Below are 20635 nucleotides of genomic sequence, written 5' to 3' on the forward strand. Positions count from 1 at the left end.
TGCAATCAATCATACTACCTTTTTCTCCTTTACGGCTGCGAGGATGGTCTCCACATTTCTACAAAGCTAGTGACAAAAGCATCGCAATGTTTCAACATCATCAAATATTTGCAACTTCCTTCTTTATTTTTCATTTTGACATAATGCATTTATGTAATATAAAAAATAATAAGACTACAAGAGAAAGCCAATAAAATCAATAAAATGATGAGCAGGCCATAAGTAATGAATCCCTATTCGATTGCTCTAGAATACATATATATATATTTTTTTTGGTTTATCAAAAATCCACATGGGTGAGGATCCGAAACATCATTGGATATAATTTTTCAAAGGTGCTCGCTAGATTTTTTTTCAGATTAAAATAAGGTCTTGAGATCAAAATTCATTTTTATCATTTATGCTATAAAAGAAAACAAAAGATTACATTCAAAAACATGTACTTACGTAGCACTATGTTCTTCTCCTGTTTCAGAAACATCAATATAAGGTATTCCAGATATCCCAATCAATCATCTAAGCAACAACGATCCCCAGATGATGCTCAATGCTGCATCAACATTCTTGTTTCATGCATCACTTAATTGTTTTCAACCTTCCCCATGCTTAACCACACAAAAAAAAAAAAAACTCAGTTGGGTGTCCTGAGAATGTTATTAGGAGATTCTTCATTTTCTTGGGCCTATATTTGAGTTTTACTGAAACTAAGAATATGGAAAGCACAGAAACTCTCCAAAAACAGGCTTCTGATCATACATATTTCAAGTCAAAGAATCATGGCTTTGATACCTTTCAATTACTTTAAGCTTGCAGGAACGACCAATATTTTAGGCAACAAAGCAGTACAAATGACCAACGGATTTACTCACAAATGCTGCAATCGTCAAACTGACAAGCATCAAAGTGAAGCATATATTTCGGATTCAAATAAAAAGGAACAAATATTGATGAAAAATCAAAAGATGCAATCTAATCTGTTCTTTCCCTACAAATAAACCCAAAATTTCGGGCTAAGAAGTAGTAGCGAAGAAACCCCTCAAAGAAAGAGCAAGCCACTAGATCTCCGATGCAAACCCCTACACCAAGAAGGCATCTCTCATCATTGATCGTTCAATCTCAACCAAACCTCACCACCTAAAACCAGCCGTTCCCGCATATCCAACATCTCAATCAGATCAAAGAAGGTTTCAAACAAGAAGTGGGCAAATCCCAAGAAAAGGGGTTAGAACAGGATGGAAACAACCAGTAATCGAGAATCAAACCATGTTAGACGCTAATGCTAGAGCAAAGTTCTGTGATCATACGAAGAGGTACGGTTGCCCGCACTACCTCGGATTGCCTGGCTCCATCCTGTCTGCCTTCCAACGATAAGGGGCGAGGGAAAGGTGGGGGGGAGGGACGGCCTACATTGACGAAGAGGCCCTTCCCGGTGTCCCGCGACCGGCGGCTTCGTCGCTCGGGATGACGGAGCGGCGGTCGGAGGGGAAGAAGGGTTTCCTCTTGGGTTTCGCCATACGAGGGAGGAGAAGAGGAAGAGCGATTGCTCTCTCTCTCTCTCTCTCTGAATCATTTGCGGTTTGTTAAGTTGCTATTTATGGGTTCGTTTCCTCCCTTCTTCTGCTTGCAGAGCGTCACCAAATCGTTCGTTGCTGCGTAAAGCTCTTCCAAAGTGGTCTCATCATCATCGTTTATCGACAACATGATGAATGATCCATCCATCCATGCCGTTCATTCCGTTGCTTACGGAATGGATTCCTCTTGCACAAAAATAATCCTATCCAAATCGGGTCATCGTTTTCGTGTCGGTCGCCGAGGTGAGGTGTGCGAGCAGAGCGAGCGTTCGAACAGAGATGGCGGGTGCACCCTCCCCCTCGCTGGGGGCGTTTCGCATGCCAACAATGGCTTGGACGCGGTTGATTCCTGGTGGCGGCCGCCTCTTCTCCTTCTTCACGGAACGCTCTTTCTTCTGCATCTCTGTCTGTCTGTACTATGTGCCCTCTCTGCCTCGCTCTCGCATACAACACTCATCCAACCTCGAAGGCGACAAAGATAGGGCGGCGTTTAGCGACATCAACTTACCACTCGGTCATTACGTCGAACAGGTCAATCTGCACTTTCATTGTAATCATAGCAACCAATGAAAGTATTAATTAACATAGCTGATAAAAGTCTGTAAAATTCTGAGATCAAATCACATGTTACTTTCAATAATGAAGAAGAAGAAAAGACTTCCAACAATTGCAACTTAATACACCAGAAGAACTCACAACCAACCAGCAAAAGTGCAGATTGACCTAACAAAAGTGCTTAGAACGTGATGGATGGATTATATACATTAACACATGCCTGAGTGAGAAGGCTTCAATTGCCCACCGGTGCAACCTTGCTGGATTACATCCACCATCAAGGAGGCATGTGACCAGGAGCATAAGATACTACTACACTATCTATGTAACACATTAATGTCAACACTAATCATGATTTAACTCCTGATTGACATGATGTTATTGCAAATCCCCTCAGCAACCAACACCGTAAAACTTCACAAACCCAATCTGCTGGCTGATTTGGTGGTTTGGCTACTCACCTTCTTGAGTCCTTGTGAATTTGATAGGTCACAACATAGAGCACATGATTGAACCCTACAACTTCCGGATTTAGGTTAAACTCGAGGGGGAAGCAGAAAGGTAAACAAAACAAAGAAAGATTACCGAGCAACTTGTTAGGAGAAACATCAGTCAGTCTTCCATTTGTTCTTCGGTCCTCTGAACCCATACCTTCACTGTCTTATCATTGCCGAGTGCACCTGAAGCAATCATGTTCTCTGAAGGGTGGCACGATACAGCGATTACACCATCCGTATGACCTTCCAGTTTCTGTACTATTTTCCTAGTTTGGAGATCCCATAGGTACACACAATTGTCCTCCGAGCCACTGACAATGTATTTTCCGTTTGTGACTGAAAATGTTGCTGGGATGCAGAACCGTGAGTTAGCATGACCTGTGTATGTCTTTAAGAACTTGCCCACTGAGAAATGCCATAGCCTCTGTATGTAAGATCAGTGCAAAATATAAGATAGGATCATGATATCTCAGATTCTGCTATATCTTTTTAGATGTTCTCTGTTACATTGCAAAATCATTTATTTTGACCTTCGGAAACTTGAATGGGCACAAGAGATAAATACAGAGACAAAGACTAATATATGGTGCATTCAAAATCTTCACGCTTCTGCATCGTGAATAGTGGTGCATATCATTGCATATTGGAATGTGGTAGAAGCAACTGAGATCAGATGTCAACAGACAAGAAAACAAAGCCTAAATAGTTCTCATCTACTTGATTCAACAAAACCCCACACAGCTTATATCAAAAAGCAGATAATATCTAAGAAATAAACTCAGCTTAAATATTTGTCAGTTGCTGATGGGAGTGCTAGTTTTTGCCAAAGAAACTATGAGTTTCAGTAACAGATGTTCGAAAAAGAAAATGCTTTAAGCATTTTATATTGAAGAAAGCAAGGCCGTTTCTGGACTTGTTTCCAGTAATAGTTTGATTTTGCAAAACCATGTTTTCATTAGACAACTTAAGCTCGCTCAATTGGAGTTTTCCATATAAACTGCAAGAAAAGTGAGTTCAACTGAAAAACAAACAAAATCAACAATCGACAAAATATGTATATTCTTGGAGATATGACCAAATTATAACCCCTGGCAAGATATGTGTATTCTCTAAGTATTGACAAGTTATAACCACTAGAACTTCGTCTTTAGAAGTGATCTTATATTCCCTTTCAATAATTTCTCATCAGGGTTGATAATAACTTCTCAGATATATCTAAATGCAATTAAATCAATAATAAGTTCTGAGGTTCTCCATGATGCTATCAAATTAAGAACTGTTTGCTGACAACTCTCCTTTTAAGTCATATACATAACACAGGACTAAAAATGCATTTAGCAAATATATCTACCCATTTCACACTGAACAAATATACATGTTGCAGTTCCACTTTCTTCCATTGGAAGGAAAAAAGAAAATAAAAAAAGAAGTGGGAAAAAGTCTTTACCTTATTTCAGGTTGAGTATGAAAATCAAAACAATAAGAGGAAGGTATCAGTAAACAATACGTCATTAGTATTTAAAGCATCGAAAGAAAGATTAGATCTGATTAGGAAGACCGGAAAATCATAGTGTTTACCTACTTCAGATTTTCTGAAGTCCTAACATGATGATAAAGTCGGTCATGTAACCCCAGAAAAGCTACTCCTCATTTCAAATAACACTATGAAGATTTAATAAGATAATGTTGAGCAACAAAGCAAACATGAATAGCACACATCCATCAATGTTTTAATTAATTATTTGCCTTAGGCCATTTTGACCATCCATGTACCAATGGACAGGTCAATCCAGATATGGATGTGTATATATCTTTGTAAATATACACACACACATAGGCAGCATGGAACCTATCGCTCACTAAAAAAATTGTAACTCCATTCAGAAAGATAAATGAAAATCGGATGACGATCCTCAAGCACTGCAAGATATTTCTATTTCTTCTCATTTATGAAGCCCATATCAGTACAACCCAAACACTAAAGTTTACAGGCTTGAATAGTTTTGTTCTTCTAAATTATCCAGTGTTCACAAAGAAAAGACTTCTAGTAAGGCTAAATACTTTTATTAAGAATGTTTCTGAATTCTGATACAATCAAAATGTTGATACAGCAATGTAAAACATAAAGTAGAAATATCGAAGACTGCAACTTGGGTAATCCAACCAGAAATCTTTGCAATCCTAGTCTGACTATTGAAGATATTTGGGCACATTTTAGGTGGGCATAGGCCAGGCTTATGCAGGAATATAAGATTCCAACTTAACATTAATCTGCACTTGGACTAAGGGATCAGAACTAATTCAAATACAACTAAACATGTACATCTATTTAGTGTGGTTTATATAAGATGTATATATCATATGTGCTTCACACGGCAGAAACCGTATCTAATTCTTCTTTATAGAATGGGAATTATTTTTACCTTTATCCAATTCCTAAAGGGACTGTCAACCTCACACGACTCCCATGTCTCATGCAAGTTACTTTGGACCAGTGATTTAAAAAGACGCTCGGGCGACGCAAGGCGAGGCCCAAGCGCGTCGCTAAACTTCCAGGCGGCGCGCTTCAAAGAGGCGGAGCCTAGGCGCTCGCCCTAGCCCAGGAGCTGGGCGCTTCAGGCAAGCGCCTGTGTTAAACCAGGCGACCGAACCAGGATTTTAGGTCTGGTTTGGTCTCTGGTGGTTGGTTGGTTCAATCGAACCAACTAAAATCGATATCAACTGTCGCTGCCCAACCCTAACCGGCTAACCCTGCTCGTTGTCGCTGCCGCTCCTGCGCCCGCTACTCGCCGCTACCGCTGTCGCCGCTGCCGCTCCCGCTGTCGCTACTCGCCGCTACCACTGCTGTTGTCACTGTCGTCGCTGCCTCCTTACACTCCCGCTCCGGCTTCCGCAACCGCTGCTGCTGTCGCTTCCTCTTTTCTCAGTCAGCAGACTCAGCACCCCCTTACACTCTTCCTTCTCCTTCTGTATACTATTAATATTGTTAGATTTATTTAAAATTATTAATTTTCAATACTGTTAATAGATTAATAATATATTATTTTGATTTTAATATTGTTAATTTTTATTTATTTAAAATTATTGTTAGGTTTAAAAATAAATGACAAGTGTACAGAGCAATTTAATAGAGTCTCCAATGAAGATGATTTGTGTGAAAATGACGATAATATTGATTATGATGAATGACTTTGATGTAAAATTTTATTATTTTGAATTTTGAAACTTTTTGTTAATGTGACATTATGATTTTGTATCTTAGATTTTCTTAATTTAATAACATATTTTTATTTAAAATTTTAAATAATTATATTTATTAATTATATTATATATTTTTATATTTTAGCGTCTTGCTTCGGTGCCTGGGCGAGCGCCTAGCACCTTGGGCGTTTTTGGACTTTGGCGCCTAGCACTTTTTAAATCACTGCTTTGACTTTAATTAGAAGCCTATTTGACTTTAATTAGAAAACCTAGTAACCACAGTGATGAAAAAATGAATCTACTACTAGGTGGTTGAATCTCCCTACTACCTTTGCCTCTCCTATCTCTCACAAACATCCAGTCCTGTGGGACCACTTTCATCTGCATATTTTTCTTGTTCAAAACGAAATTCAAAGAGATCCTCACCAAGTTCATTGGATCTGAAGTTTTAACACGTTGATATTACCAAATGTACAAGATATTTTAATACTAACAGGAAAACAAAGTGCTCATGATCACTTAGGTCGCAGAAGTCCCAGTTCCTAATCAACAATAGATAAGGGGCTGAAAGAATTAGCAATAACTCACTCTTGGTGGTGGTGCCAATCATTGATAAGATCAATTTAAGCCAACATCATACGGTTGCTTTTAGCCATTTTGCAAGCATTTTTTAGCTCAAATTCTGGTTGAGGAGGCCATTTCACAATTAAGGATCACATTTCTCACAGCTTTAGTATTTGATTGTAATTTCGGCATTCTATATTTTCCGGAGGCCATGAAAGATTATCATTTTCCTCTTCAATTTTGGCGAGTCCCTTTTACAGTTCGCCACCTATTCCGTTCCCTAGCAATTCGGCTGAAGATGTAACATCCTCAGGACAGCATCTCGCGACACATTAATTGCAAACGAAGAAAGGAAGCTTCTTTTCTATCTCAAGAATGAACTCAAGAAAAGAGAAAAGAAAAAGGAAATGTTAGGGTACTTACTAATGTGTTGTCGAGGGTGGCGGCGAGCACGAAGTTCCCGTTAGGAGAGAACTTCACAAACGACACCGGGGGGCTCTCATCATCGATAAGGGTCTTCATGCAATGCCCGGTCGCTGAGTCCCAGATCCGGCACAACCCATCGTAGCTACTGGAAACGATGAGGCTCCCATTATAGTTGAAGTCGACGGCTGTGACGGGCTCGGAGTGAGCCGGGAGGACGCGCAGGCACTTCCCCGACTTGACCTCCCAGACACGGACGGTCTCGTCGAAGGAGCCGGAGGCGATCATGTTGGACTGGGGGTTATAGGCGCAGCAGAAGACGTAGTTGCTGTGGCCGGAGAGGGTCTTGACGGCAGTTGCCGCGGCGAGGTCCCAGATCCGGACGGTGAGATCGTCGGATGCAGAGCAGAGGTAGCGGCCGTCGGAGGAAAAGGAGAGGTCGGAGATGCCCTCCTCGTGGCCGGAGAGCTCGGTGAGGAGGGAGAAGTCGGCCGTCGACCACACGCGGAGGGTCTTGTCGCCGGAGGCGGAGGCGAGGAGGGAGCCGTCGGGGGAGAACTTGACGGCAGAGACGGCGCGGTTGTGGCTCGTTAGGGTTTCCTGCAGCACGTAAGGTTGGGGGGCGGTCGCCACGATGGCGGCGGCGTCCATCGCTGGAAGTGGGCTTCGGCCGGAGGTGTGCGCGGAGCTTCTGACGAGGTTCATCATATTAAAAGGGTTTAAGAAACGGAAGGACTAAATTACCCTTAACTCTTTCATGAAATTTCATATTTATCTCGCACCATTTAAGTTTAATGTCACTGTTGGAGGCAAATGATAATAGGATAATTTAAGCTTAAATATTTCGAACCATTCGATTTTATATTTTATCAAATTAATAAAAATAAATAAATATTTTCGATGGTACAAAATGGTATAGTAACTTTCGATCACCTAATTTTAATTTTAGGTTGATTGATTACATCAAGTCAATCTTTTATGTATTGACTTCAACTCTCACTATTACTAAAACATAGTATAAAATGATGACTATGTTTAGCATAAGAGTAATGTTTGGATAGGCTCATGACATAAAACTCTCCATTCGAATCTCAATTAGCATTGCCCCTAAATAATAATTTTAGCTATAATCCTTAAAATTACAATTTTACGCTCTAGGGTTCGAAGGAAGCGATCTGATATCAAGGTGACGCGGGCCACCGTTCCCCTCCGCCGCCGCCGTAGTCGTTCCACTCTCGCAGAGGTCCTGGTGAGTCTCTCCCGACTCCTTGCCCGCGCTCGTTATGCTCGTCTCTCTCTCTCTACTCGTTGCTTTTCGATTTGTTCCTCTGGGGATCTTCTAACGTTCTCCTGATTTCTGGAAGGTCTGAGGCCGGCAAGAGAAGCTCGTCTAAACAATGAGGTATGATAAGTTCTTTTCCTTGGTTCTTTGGATCATTGTCTTATTGCATGCTGCACCGGTGGTTGCTTCGGAGGTTTGTAAGAATGAATCGAAGGATTCTTTATATCGTGTCCTGTTGCATCAAAATGAACAAGTAATCTTCATGTGGCACTTTTTTTTCTTCGGATCTATATGTATCAGCAGATTCTTAGACAAACTTAGTCATCTGTTGGGTTAGTTTATGGTGTTTACAGTAGCAGCAATGAGTAGGAACTTACAGGCGTATTGTTCCTTTGCTCTTCTTGCCATTTATTTGCATGTTTGAAATAAGAAATGCGACTGTAATATATCGATCCTATTAGAAGTCATTCCAGTAAGGTCATAAACACTGCTTCAGTATGCAGACTCAATATTGTGTTAACCATTATGAATATGTGTTTTTGCTCCATCATGTGATGTAGCGTAGTTACGTTTTACATTGATCCAGATCGATAGAGACACCTAAGCGAGGATTTTGTTATTTTTTTTCTTTTGTTTTTCATTCGATGGCTCCTCTTCTAGTCCACGACTCTTATATCTTGTTCCATCAGTTGATCTTTCAGCATCGGGCTTAAGTTAGCTTTTATGATTCTACTTCTTTTCCCCCTTTCTTCTCCTAGTGATCTTTTGCATTCTTATTTTCTTCTATGTATACTGCAATTTCACAAATCAGGCCACATTTATCTTTCCTTTATCGGTTATACTCATATCTCAATTTGCAGAAGAAGTCTTGAACTACCCTTTTCTTTTATGTTCTAATTAATATACACCAACCGCAGGGCATATTTATATCTTTGTGTACATGTGTTTATCATGTGTTTCGTTTTGAATGCATTATTATTGCTGTTGCAGCAAGTTGCAGAGTGATGTCCTGAGGGAAGCAATCTCCCAGGTTGTTGGTGATTCTCGGGAGAAAAAGCGTAAATTCACTGAAACAGTAGAGTTACAAATTGGGCTGAAAAATTATGACCCTCAAAAGGACAAGAGGTTCAGTGGGTCTGTGAAATTACCCCATATTCCTCGTCCCAAAATGAAGGTGTGCATGCTTGGGGATGCTCAACATGTCGAGGAGGTAAAGCATATTCGAATTTTGTGTTATGCTTGTAAATTTATTTGGCATAGGAATTGTTTAAAGGATCCTGCTGTGAAGTGTCCTGATTCTTAAGAATTCTAGTTTGTACTACCATAATCGTTATTCGCAGCACCACCTTTCTACTATACCACACAAGTAAATTTAGCAATTTTCAATTCGTCATTGATACAAATGCCAGAAGATAATGTTTACCATATCTTTGTCGTCAACTCTGATATTTATGAATTCAGTGATGATGGGCTTAAGATAAGTAGCAATTGATGTGACCTGGATTATAGCATCCATCCGTGTGAATGGTTTCAAATGCTTATCTATGCATTCTTATGGAGTTCTGATATTTATCCAGCTGTCTGATTGTAGTTTGTGAGTGTTGGATTCTTCCAAGTAGTCAATGCAACATTATTCTTTTTGAAAATATTTTTTACTTTATTTCAACAAGGACATGGAAATAGCATTTATGCTTTCGAAATGTTTTCGCCTGCGAATATATAACTGCATACTGTCTTCCTGCGTAATCAGATTTGGATGATTGTCTGCTTTTGGTTCTCTTCTGTTTGTGCCCTTTGATTTTATTGTGTTGTACTAATGCTTGCCATTGTCGATGCCAGGCAGAGAAGATAGGACTGGACTACATGGATGTTGAAGGTTTAAAAAAGATGAACAAGAATAAGAAGCTGGTTAAGAAACTTGCTAAGAAGTACCATGCTTTCCTAGCATCGGAGGCTATCATCAAGCAAATCCCTCGGCTCCTTGGACCTGGTCTTAACAAGGCAGGCAAGCACTATTTCCTTTGACTCTTACTTCATTCTCGATGACCCTGAGCACCTTTGTTCGTGATGTTTTGAAAAAGAACCAATGTTTCAGTTGTGATATGTTCTGTTTTTTCCTCATCTTTTTCTTGTTTTATAAAGAGAATATTAATGTCACATTTGACATAGTAAAAAAAATCAACCAGTCAATAGTTACTATTATGAGTTGACTGGCAATACTACACTACATGCATATAGTGTTACAAGAATCGACTACTAATAAGCATCTAAAATTTATGTACTAAAGATTATCCTATTGGAAAGGAATTATTGGATTGTTATGACGGAGTTATGTTTTCAATCATTTGGTGGCACTATAAAATGCTTTTAGGCCCTTTGTAAATCTGTTCCCTTGATTCATATACCCATTGGAATGCAATATTTCAACTCTTTCCTCATGGAAACCATAGATAATTTTATAATGGTGGTATTGGTATTAGTGATATTTTTTTTTTTTTGGTTGGCATTGAACTATGGTTGTCTATATGAGATTGCCCTATGCTCTCTGATTATAAGAAAGCTAAAGCAAACTAAGACTCAGAGATAACTATTAGTTGCAAATTATTGAAAAAAGAAGTTGAGTAGAATATACTTTGAAAACAAGGATTAGGTACAGTCACTATGTTTCCATTGTTCTTTGTTTGTTTTAACGCTCAGGTAACAATCTCCTATATGTTGAGCTTGAAATCTTGCTAATTTTTTCAAAAACTTCTACAATGTGTGCATTTCTTCCCCTCTTGGTTTACATCTTCGACTTGTGATGCAGGGAAGTTTCCCACACTGGTTACTCACCAGGAATCATTGGAGTCAAAGGTTAATGAGACAAAAGCGATGGTGAAATTTCAACTCAAGAAAGTTCTTTGCATGGGTGTTGCAGTGGGAAATTGCACGATGGAGGAGAAGCAGATCTTTCAGAATGTTCAGCTCAGCGTGAATTTTCTTGTGTCCTTGCTGAAGAAGAATTTGCAAAACGTAGGTTCCTGGACATCTCTAATTGAATTATCTTTATATCAAATGATTGATTATGTTTCATATTCATCTTACTTTGCCTTGAAATATTGTTCTCTTCACTTTTGTTCATGAAAGCTGGGTCTTTTTGTTTTCTGTTTTGATGGCACTATGATCCTTTCTCCAGTTTATGCTAATCGAACTTAATCCGCTGGTTTTGGAGGAACTTCATGCTCATCTCTTTTTGGTTATTTCTTGTGGTTAGAATCACTCGAAAATTTGGACCACCACTTTGTAGCATTTGTAACATGTAATTTTTGTGCCACTAGGAGTTCTACTCGTTCATCTTTTTCCACAGCTTGCCTCGGGGTCTTGCTCCCACGGTGACCGCATTCTTTATCAGGCTGTCATGTTTCCTTTAATCTCCAAGAATCATTTTTAATCCATCATAATCTCATAAAATCTCATTTACTTGTTCAATTGTATCCATATGCCCCATTACTGATTCCGCAATGTCCTTGCCTACACAGGTGAGGTGCTTGTACCTGAAGAGCACCATGGGGAAGCCAAACCGAGTGTTCTAACTGGCTGCTGGTGATGGTTGATGAAATGGAAGTTCTACGCTCTTTCTCACATATTTGATTTATCAAGCACCAATGAAGAAAACTGAGAATACCAATCAAAATTTTGCTTATCAAGCGATGCAGAAAGATGGGAGTGTTTGAACACCATCAAAGTGTGTTCTTAATGTCTTGACAGACTTTGTGCATCTGATGCTTTCTTGTGGATTTTTCTGGCTTCTCTGTGTATTATTATTCCCTACTGAACCATTTAGTTTGTGTGTTATCCCATGAAAGTGGAACGATATTAACTTTACAAACATTTAATTATATCTATATACAATAAATTAATCAATATTTTCTTATATATGTGTGTTTGTTTGTTTGTTGAGAGTGTTGAGTTGATAAGATACGATTGTTTTGTATCAATTAGTATGAAAATATTCATAAAAGAGAATATTTCATTTATAGCAAAATAACTTTCATATATATATATATATATATATATATATATATATATATATATATATATATATATATATATATATATATATATATATATATATATATATTCTCTCTTTCTACAACACAATCAAATCAGCAGCACCAGTTTTACACGGAAAAAGCTCCTAATCATCTCTCTCATGTTGTGACTCTGTGCCTGCGCTATACACTCATCGCATACAGAGAGAGATACATCAATGGCTACAAGCTCTTTCTCCCGTCACGTCACGTGTCGTGCAAGGCGTGAACTCTTATGGGAAGCCCTCGTCGGAACTCCACGAAGGGGAAGGCGAACGCTTGGTCCGCCTCCGCCAGCTCCCACGTGTAGCTCAACACGAGATGGTGCAAGAACACGGCCATCTCCAGCTTCGCCAGCTCCGACCCAGCGCACAGACGAGGCCCGCCGCCGTAAGGCATGAAGCTGTTCGCCACCGCCGCCGCGTTGTTACTCTGCTGAAGACAAATCCGGTGCTCTAATGCAAAGCAGGTAAAACTATACATACTGCTTGCATCTATCTACACAGTATACACATATATATTTGTGATGATGCAGATTAGCTTAAAATATTCAAGCTGAGGTTGATATTGATTGATGTATTTTTTTATATAATTGATATGATTGCATGAAAAATCTCTTATTGTATCATAATATATTCCTTAATTCTACAAATATTTTATCAATCTCATAGATAATAGATAATGAACCTATTAATTTTGTATAGCTCAAATTAGTGATCTAAAATGTTTGAACTCATCATATCCTTATCGATCATTCAAAGTCTTAATCCACTCCAGTTTACTTGTGTGCCTTTCTATGATATGTGTCCCCACCCAATTTTCCTTTTCTACAAAACTACATCATTGTGATATCGACATGCAAACTGGGCCACATTATGATTTGATATGCCCTCACCATTAGGCTTAGCTTATCATACAATCTATGTGTCTTGCAGGTCTTGGACACCCTACACACAGTCTCAAATGATCTATGGCATCGAATCTAATTAATCTGGTCATCGACAAGCATAGATATACTGGTGACAAGTATATATCAATCCAGCGTGGAAGCCAATTCCACTTCACCAAAGTGACAACATCGAACTAGCTACCACCTCCCTCCCTCCCTCAATCGATTGGGTACAACAGTTCCATATATCCCAAGCTTTAATGTCGTATGTCACCTACTGTTCCGCTTTGTACAATAATAGGGTCACCATTCATCTCATCTCGATAGAGCACTTTGTAATGATGAATGCCACCCATAGTCTTGTAGGCCATGAATTGGAATGGGTCCTTCCGAGAAATTATTATCTGAATCTAACATAGATCTACATGCAATCATCCAAGTGTCGGTCAATCGAAATATTATGTTAGCGACTCATCTATCTATCGACTTAAACTTTTGGATAATTCGACAGTAACTCAAGTTCTAAAAATCTAACCTTATTTATAATCACGTATGTTGGATTAACTTGCTTATGATCACTCAAACTATGACTTGTCATACGACTTATGTGGCAGCATAGTAGCCTTACCTTTTTTATCGATCAATTAGAGCTTAGTCAAGAAGTTATCATATCAATCATATATTTAAGCATAAAATCTTGATAAACAGTATTCTAATTTTATAAGGCTAAGACAAAATGAATTATTATCATTCGACTATCTCGATCCTCGATAATATAGATGAACTGATTAACACATGAGTCGAGAAAATTTATTTAAATTATAAATCAAACCTAATACATATCGTCTTATTTTTATAGCTTAATAATCAATTATTTTTCTAGAAAATTAATATTCTATCTCACACCTTTGCTTCCAACATCTCGGCTTGCCATCAGCCTCACCGGTGTATCTCAGGAGGAAATTGAGGTGTTAGACTTTTCTACAGTAGTTGTCAGGTAATTACTACTCGGCACGGCAGTGTATAGTTGCAGGTTTTGGGTTTCCTACAGGGATAATGATAGAAGTGGAGCCCATCCATTCTACCACTGTCACCCTCTATCTTCGCTGCACTCTCTGGTATGGCCACCACAGAAGAGAGATCACGGTGTCTTGCTTCCAAGACTCGTACCCCATGGCCACTGGTTTGCATTGATTGAGCCCCATGCTCACGACTCTATCACCATTAACTCTCGCAGACACAGGATCTCTTCTTGTGCAGCATTGTGTCCCCCAAACGTCGTCAGCTCGATGAGTTGATATCTGTGCGATCTACATCCTAAGTTTGTCCACGTTGTGAGGTCGTATGTGGTTTGTTCATCCGTCGATGATGGTATGTATAGACAGGAAGAGGTCGCTTGTTGATGTAAGTTTGTCCACGTTTTGAGGTCGTATGTGGTTTGTTCATCCATCGATGATGCCACGGACAGGGAAGAGGTCGCTCGTTGATGCTACCCTTCCGCGAGCGATAGCATTCACGGATGGTACGTACTACTACAGCATTGATTTGAGTGGGAGTGGGACTAACCTGCTGCCACCTCCAGGGGTTGAACCCGTGCGGATCATCGTAAATGGAAGGATCCAAGTGAACTGCTGCGAACACCGGTAGAATTTTCCATCCGCAGGGAATGTTGTAGCCTTGGTTGGTTTGCAGGCGAGACACAGAGAGAGAGAGAGAGGTGTCAGTCCGTGCATGGGGGAATCCGACATGAGAAGGGGGGGGGGCGTGAACGAAGCTGCTGTACCTTGGTACTCCACGTCTTTGAGAACCTTCCTGTGGACGAACCTGACGACGTTGCCAAGCCGTAGCGTCTCGTTTATGACCTTCACGCACGAAGCACAGATTTAGAGATGACGAGAAGACCTGATGAACGAAGCATATGGATCGAGTGTGGTAAGGAGCCTACGCATTGGGTGAACTCCATCCGTCTGTAGTCTTCCCAGTTGAGTCCGGCGTCTCCTCTTTGCTTCCTCTTCCGGGCAATCTCTCCGTGCTCGATCTGACCGGTAGATATGATGTTAGATGTGGTCACGACAATTTTAGAACGTTAAGGTGAGATGATGGCTCGGATTTATACCCTCAATTGTCGGACAGCTTTTGGGCAGCCTTCGAGGAAGAATATGGCTAAAGCCAGAGCCATCGACGACGTCTCATGGCCAGCGAAGAGCAAGCTCAGCAAGAGATCAAGAATCTGTTCTTTGGATAGGTTTGACTGCTTTAGAGCCCACCCGAGCAGATCCTCCGCTCTTTCTTCTGTCTCGCTCGTCATCTCTTGGATCCTTTCCTCCATCTTTTGTTCAATCACCCTAAGGATGTTTGACCGCGACTGCAAGGGCAAATCTTCTGTAATCTATTACGACATGACATGCCATGCCATGGTCAAAGACACACAACTACAAAACTGAACTTATGATGATGATAAGACTTGCATTAGTTTGCAGCCAAAAGCATGTTAATCTGAATGATGAGGAAGACAACAAACTCGAGCTGGTACTTCACAATCATTCCTAATTATGAGGTGGGTCACGTATATAGCTTTTCATTTTTCTTGCCGATCCAGCATAAATAAAGGCAGAGGTGGAGCAATCAATCTCTAAATATATATACCACTTCATGTAATGTAAAAGAAATGGCAACTTTAATGAGCCAAAAAAAAACCTTATAATTCATGTCTTTGATTGGTGAGATTGACAGGTTGCGTACCTTCAAGGCCCTCCAGTATGCAGTTCCGGGGAAGTTTAGAGGAGCAGATACTACTCCCTTCATGAAGGTTATGTACTCCAGCCTCAGCTTCTCTGTCTCAGGCTCGCGTGGGTTCATGCTCATGATGTTCTTGGCCATCAAATTGAAGGTGAACTGAAGGTTAAAAGGGATGAATCAAAGGTCATCAGCAGCACACATAGTACGAGGCCGGGATGGAGGAAGCACGCCTACCTTTTTAGCTTCCTCCTGTGCCGAGAAAGTAGAGTTCTCCCTCCAAGACCGGAGGACCAGCAGCGTGTGGCGCTCCACCTCGGGCAGGAGGTGGGAGCGGAGCCTCAGATTGCTCATGAAGTTGAGCGAGATCATCCGCATTTCTCTGTGCATTTCGCCCACCTGAACAAGCATCGACCACTTGCCGAGGATCCCCCCGATGCTGCTCGGGTAACTGCACTCGAACAGCTTCCCCTCGTTCTGAAGAATGAAGCGGTTCAGCCCTGCGTCGGCGGAGACGATGGTGGGCTCCCCGAAGAGATTCGACCTATAAATCTTCCCATGCCTGAACGAAAGCGAGCGATCAACTTCTCCACCGCCGCGGATGATGCTACGTACCATCACCGCAAACAAGTTACCTGGCGATGTGCTGCTCCATGAACCGGCCGACAGTGGTGGCCGGATGAGGCTTGAGGTAGGCGAAGGTGTCACCGACGAAAGGCCAACCGGTGCCACCAGGCGGGAGGTTCAACCTCTTCCTCCTCCATTTGGTGAGGTAGACATAGAAGAACAGCGCCACCAGAGCCGGAGGGAGGAAGAACAGAAGCTCTTCGGCCATCAACATGGACATGGATTCGGGTACTGAGCTCCCTGTCTTGGATGTGCTAATTGGAGAGGAAAGGGGAAGGGAGGCGGAGCTTTATAGAGCAATATAACGTTGGAAAAGACCGAGTCCTATCAGAATTGGCTGGAAAGTCGAATGTCTCTTTATAAGCCCATAGCGGTGGAAAAGATCGGCTACAATCTCACTGGGAAAAAAAGGTGCATGGCAATGGTTCGATGTGGGTGGGGAAAGTGGGTCGCGGGATTGGACGTGTAAGTTTCGGGGGCAACACTTTGCGGGGGCGGGTTAAACGGTGGGGCCCAGAGAGGGGGAAGGGGAGACGTGCGCTGTGGGGTGATGGCATGGGGACAAATCCGGACACGCCGCTTGATGGCACTTGTTCTTATTCATGTCTGTTGCAGGAGATCCGAGAGCCGAGTGCCGAGAGCTAAGAGCCTGATGTGTTTGGTCCATCACAATAAGTCAATCTGATCACCTACGTAGACTACTTACAAGACCGTGGAGATACAACAACAACAGACTCATTTGGGCAAACAACACCAAAAAAATATATATTTATTTTTCTTTCTGATTGATTGATGTTTTTTTTTTTCCATTTATTCCGTATCTATTTATTAAAAAAAAAAAGATGAAATTACTCTTGAACACTGTCCCACCCCCTTTGCCTCTCCTCTCCGCTTCTCTTCTTTTATTTCATCGCCGATGCATCCTTGTCTTCACTTATAACACTAATGTTGTCGCATTCTACGTTACGTGCAATGTTGACATCCAATCCATCAACTCTCTTGCTCGTCATCACGAGTGCATTCTCGTCATCCCCTTAAGCTCTCTTCGACCTCAGTCATCATGTTTTTTATGACAAGAAGAAGAAGAATGACATGGTGACTTGGTTTCTTTTGAACTTTGGTTATACACATCTCAAGATTTTGATAGGAGCGTTCGAGTTCGATTCGATTATATTTTACTTCTTGAACATAGAGGGTACAGGAGTAAAAACAATAATGAAGACAAGATAAAACGAAGATGACCACAATGATGAGGGATGGAAACAACTATCGACGAGGGCGACACACGACAACGATGGCTAACGGGTAATTTTATCATTGAGAAAATAAGAGACGTTGGACAAAAGTGCTAATAAAAAAAAATAAAAATAAGAATAATATTTTGGTCTAAATATTAGTTAACTAGAACCGAATTAAACTACTTTATCTTTAAATAATAGTTGAGTATTTAAATATCTTGCCAACACATCCAAACTTCTCATCACCTTTCTAGCTTTTTATCAAGTCATACATATGTGACGTATAATAATCACCAAAAGATTCACATTTCTTTTGTGTACAACAGTCGCCCATGACATTGCTGCCATCTCTCCGAGAAAATAAATACCTCGTTATTCTTTCCTTGTCACAATAATTCAGTATTGAACACATCGTCGCATAGGAACGAGCGCATTGCACTCATGTGATGCTATTTGACGTCGATTTTGAGACGGTTCGTACCGTTAATTTAGAGGTGCGAAGTGTCGTTATTTGGTGCAGTAAGGTAAGGATGCAGCAGTGGGCGAGTCTTGGAATCCAATCATGATGTCACGGACGGACCTCCTCATTAACATATCCTCCTGCAAGCAATCATGGAAGCATTTGGATGCATAAGCCACCCATCATTGCATGCTTTAATACTCGGGCTGCCTCGTGATTAGCCGCCCAAAATGAGTAAGATGATCTTAATTATCGCCCCATCACTCGCTGCTGTTATACCGACTATTAACGAGGAATCATTAAATGTAAATAAAGATAAATTCATTAATATAATGGAGGGTATGTCTCTATCCACGTGTGAGTGGATCACTTACTAAGACCTGCGGTCTCATCAGCCAATCCAAATCTCTGCCGACCCCTTAAAGCAACCTTTCTTCATACCAAACTCTGAACACTGAACACAACTTGGATCACATATTTGTTCTTTGGTCCCCAACGCTTGATGTGCATTAAGTCTCTTTCATCAAGTGTTTTATTCGGCTGATGCTTAGTACCCAGAAATATCCCTAGTTTGATTGAAATTAATTTCTTAATATTATTTATGAAGATTCAGTAATAATATTTTTTTACTTGAGAAAGAACACAAAATAAAGCACGAAAATGACACGAATAAATACTCGTGTCCACGACATAATTGTGCTGATCCCCCTCCCATTATTGGATTGCCTCCACGGATTCACCAATCGCAGGTCGAAACGTGTCCGTCCAATGATTACCCTCGTCGTCCTCCTCTTCCGACGTGGTCTCACGTGCGCCAGACTAAACTCTCTTCCTCCTACATACATTTATAGACCCTTCAACGTCTGGAAACAGTAGAAAGCCTGCACACCGAGAGAGAAAGCTTCCTCCTCCCCTTCGTTTTCCTCTCTCTCTCTCTCCTCCTCCGTCCTCAGATCTATCACGCGGGGGTCCTCCACCAACCTGTAGATGAATCGTCCAAGTCAAAGTTTGACTGTTATCACATCACGTACTCGGGAAGAACAGCTTCTTCTTCAAAAGCATGAGGGCGAGAAAGGTTACAGTAGAAGAGTGAAAGGATAGGATTACGTATCACATGCTGAACGGCGTGTCGAGAGGAAAAAGAGGACGGAATAGTACTCGAGACCGAAAGCTTGGAATATATGTATTACAAGTTGAGCGATGTGTATGCGGAGCTCGGTGTATTTTAGTACGTCATGGACTAGAGCAATCTGTCTCATTTGAAGAAGCGAATCATGTGGAAAGAGACGGATCGTAAGGATTCGATCACCATGATCTAGATGTTGTCTTGGTGCATATTAAGTCCACCGATATTGTATGCATCGAACCTAACGCTACTGTCGGCTTCACTGCTGACCATTGCCCGGTGCTATCATCGCCTTCTTATTTCTCTCTATTTTTCTGGTGTTCTTTCGGTAGAGAAACCAGTCGTGGACGTGTCTCTTTCCTGCAGGTATGACGGCCCATATTTCTCTCCATTTCCTCCCACAATATAGATCAACTGTTGCCGATGTAAATGATTAGATGCATCTCAAAGAAGATAAGTATTCACAACGCTCGCATCTGCATGAGGTTACAACTTAGGAGTCAAAGCTGAGCTATCTCACCCACCATGACTTGGTGTAGTCGAGTGATTACAACCCGACGACAAGAGGCTGTGAGGGTCTGATACGTCCACACAAACAGGAGAACTAGATTCATACGTGGATAAGTCCTCGAGTCATTCCTGGTGCAGTTTGATCGAGGAGGGGAGTAGAAAGAGATGCATGGGAAGTCTGGCACTTGGATGCTTCCCAACCATTTCTTTCTTTTTTCCTTTTTCTTTGCTCTTCTTTCGACTTTGGATTCAATCATGGCGGAGCTGCAAACGAGGCCATGCGTGAGAGAAAGTGAAGGAGACCTCAAAAGGAGCATGTGTACCAGCAAAGCTATCCCCAAATCATTGCCCATGGCCATCTGAGAGTTAAACAAGGTGTGTGGTCCTTGGAGCACTGAGTAGCCCCTACAATGATAACTCTGAACAGGCCATCCTCTTTTTTGACTAGCTAGGTTTTGCAGGACATGATCATAAGATATGTTATCTGGGTGACAGAACTTAGCCTTAACCAAGCTGATAGTGGTGCATAATGTACTTATCATCGAGGGCCATAACTTATATTATCCAGTCCAACCCAATTCACGGCCATGGTCTTCTTTACCAAAGAGATTCATCAGTTCTGCTCTTGATCTTTTGTAGGCTGGACAAAGCTGGAATAGCCATGATTAGACTTCTAACGGGAGGATGAGGGTATATTTCTTTTGATTAGCGCAGGAAGAGATGGCAGGGAAGACATGAGTGACAGTAAAGATGCTTCATATTTCCCATTTCAAATGAGATTTGTCATCTTCCACCATGGAGTGGTATGTGGAATAAAGAAAGCTGGTTTCTAAGTGGTCTCCTTTTTATCGGAAAGGTTAGTAAGTACTTTCATTCCTTAATCGAA

At 41.1% G+C, this 20635-nt stretch overlaps 3 protein-coding genes across 5 annotated transcripts; 1 reads left to right on the forward strand and 2 right to left on the reverse strand.

The window, feature by feature from the left end:
- Positions 1–2202: 2202 nt before the first annotated feature.
- Positions 2203–7489, reverse strand: LOC135583046 (COMPASS-like H3K4 histone methylase component WDR5A). Of its 2 annotated transcripts, XM_018824476.2 has the most exons (3): positions 6812–7489; positions 2712–3047; positions 2203–2642 (listed from the first exon to the last, which is right to left on the reverse strand). In XM_018824476.2, exons 1-2 carry the CDS (start codon positions 7460–7462, stop codon positions 2739–2741), a joined length of 960 nt encoding a protein of 319 aa, XP_018680021.2. In that variant the 5' UTR covers positions 7463–7489; the 3' UTR covers positions 2203–2642; positions 2712–2738. The 2 variants fall into 2 exon arrangements, with proteins under 2 accessions (XP_018680021.2, XP_065019986.1); XM_065163914.1 differs by having other exon boundaries at positions 2203–3047.
- Positions 7490–7895: 406 nt separating this feature from the next.
- Positions 7896–12006, forward strand: LOC135645500 (large ribosomal subunit protein uL1-like). Its single transcript, XM_065163928.1, has 6 exons — positions 7896–8060; positions 8176–8213; positions 9084–9303; positions 9933–10098; positions 10900–11105; positions 11612–12006. The coding sequence occupies exons 2-6, from the start codon at positions 8209–8211 to the stop codon at positions 11663–11665; spliced, it is 651 nt and encodes a 216-aa protein (XP_065020000.1). The 5' UTR covers positions 7896–8060; positions 8176–8208; the 3' UTR covers positions 11666–12006.
- A 208-nt stretch (positions 12007–12214) lies between these two features.
- Positions 12215–16735, reverse strand: LOC103981133 (cholesterol 22-monohydroxylase CYP90B52-like). Of its 2 annotated transcripts, none has more exons than XM_009397745.3 (8): positions 16424–16734; positions 16026–16350; positions 15795–15947; positions 15169–15417; positions 14998–15090; positions 14836–14914; positions 14619–14728; positions 12215–12595 (listed from the first exon to the last, which is right to left on the reverse strand). In XM_009397745.3, the coding sequence occupies exons 1-8, from the start codon at positions 16633–16635 to the stop codon at positions 12371–12373; spliced, it is 1446 nt and encodes a 481-aa protein (XP_009396020.2). In that variant the 5' UTR covers positions 16636–16734; the 3' UTR covers positions 12215–12370. The 2 variants fall into 2 exon arrangements, with proteins under 2 accessions (XP_009396020.2, XP_009396019.3); XM_009397744.3 differs by having other exon boundaries at positions 12232–12598; positions 16424–16735.
- Between the last annotated feature and the right edge of the window lie 3900 nt (positions 16736–20635).

This window comes from Musa acuminata, chromosome BXJ1-4 (genome assembly GCF_036884655.1).
Source record: "Musa acuminata AAA Group cultivar baxijiao chromosome BXJ1-4, Cavendish_Baxijiao_AAA, whole genome shotgun sequence".
Classification (NCBI taxonomy): Eukaryota; Viridiplantae; Streptophyta; class Magnoliopsida; order Zingiberales; family Musaceae; genus Musa; species Musa acuminata.

What these genes read in the sequence shown, in the direction of transcription:
- LOC135583046 (XM_018824476.2), bottom strand. Translation starts at nt 7,462, where the DNA reads ATGGACGCCGCCGCCATCGTGGCGACCGCCCCCCAACCTTACGTGCTG. An exon ending in CCACCCTCGACAACACATTA is followed by an intron (nt 3,048 to 6,811) that starts GTAAGTACCCTA and finishes TCTTACATACAG; the next exon opens with AGGCTATGGCATTTCTCAGT.
- LOC135645500 (XM_065163928.1), top strand. An exon ending in ATGCTCAACATGTCGAGGAG is followed by an intron (nt 9,304 to 9,932) that starts GTAAAGCATATT and finishes TGTCGATGCCAG; the next exon opens with GCAGAGAAGATAGGACTGGA. An exon ending in ACCTGGTCTTAACAAGGCAG is followed by an intron (nt 10,099 to 10,899) that starts GCAAGCACTATT and finishes CTTGTGATGCAG; the next exon opens with GGAAGTTTCCCACACTGGTT.
- LOC103981133 (XM_009397744.3), bottom strand. Translation starts at nt 16,635, where the DNA reads ATGTCCATGTTGATGGCCGAAGAGCTTCTGTTCTTCCTCCCTCCGGCT. An exon ending in ATGGAGCAGCACATCGCCAG is followed by an intron (nt 16,351 to 16,423) that starts GTAACTTGTTTG and finishes GCTTTCGTTCAG; the next exon opens with GCATGGGAAGATTTATAGGT. An exon ending in GGATGGAGTTCACCCAATGC is followed by an intron (nt 14,915 to 14,997) that starts GTAGGCTCCTTA and finishes TCGTGCGTGAAG; the next exon opens with GTCATAAACGAGACGCTACG.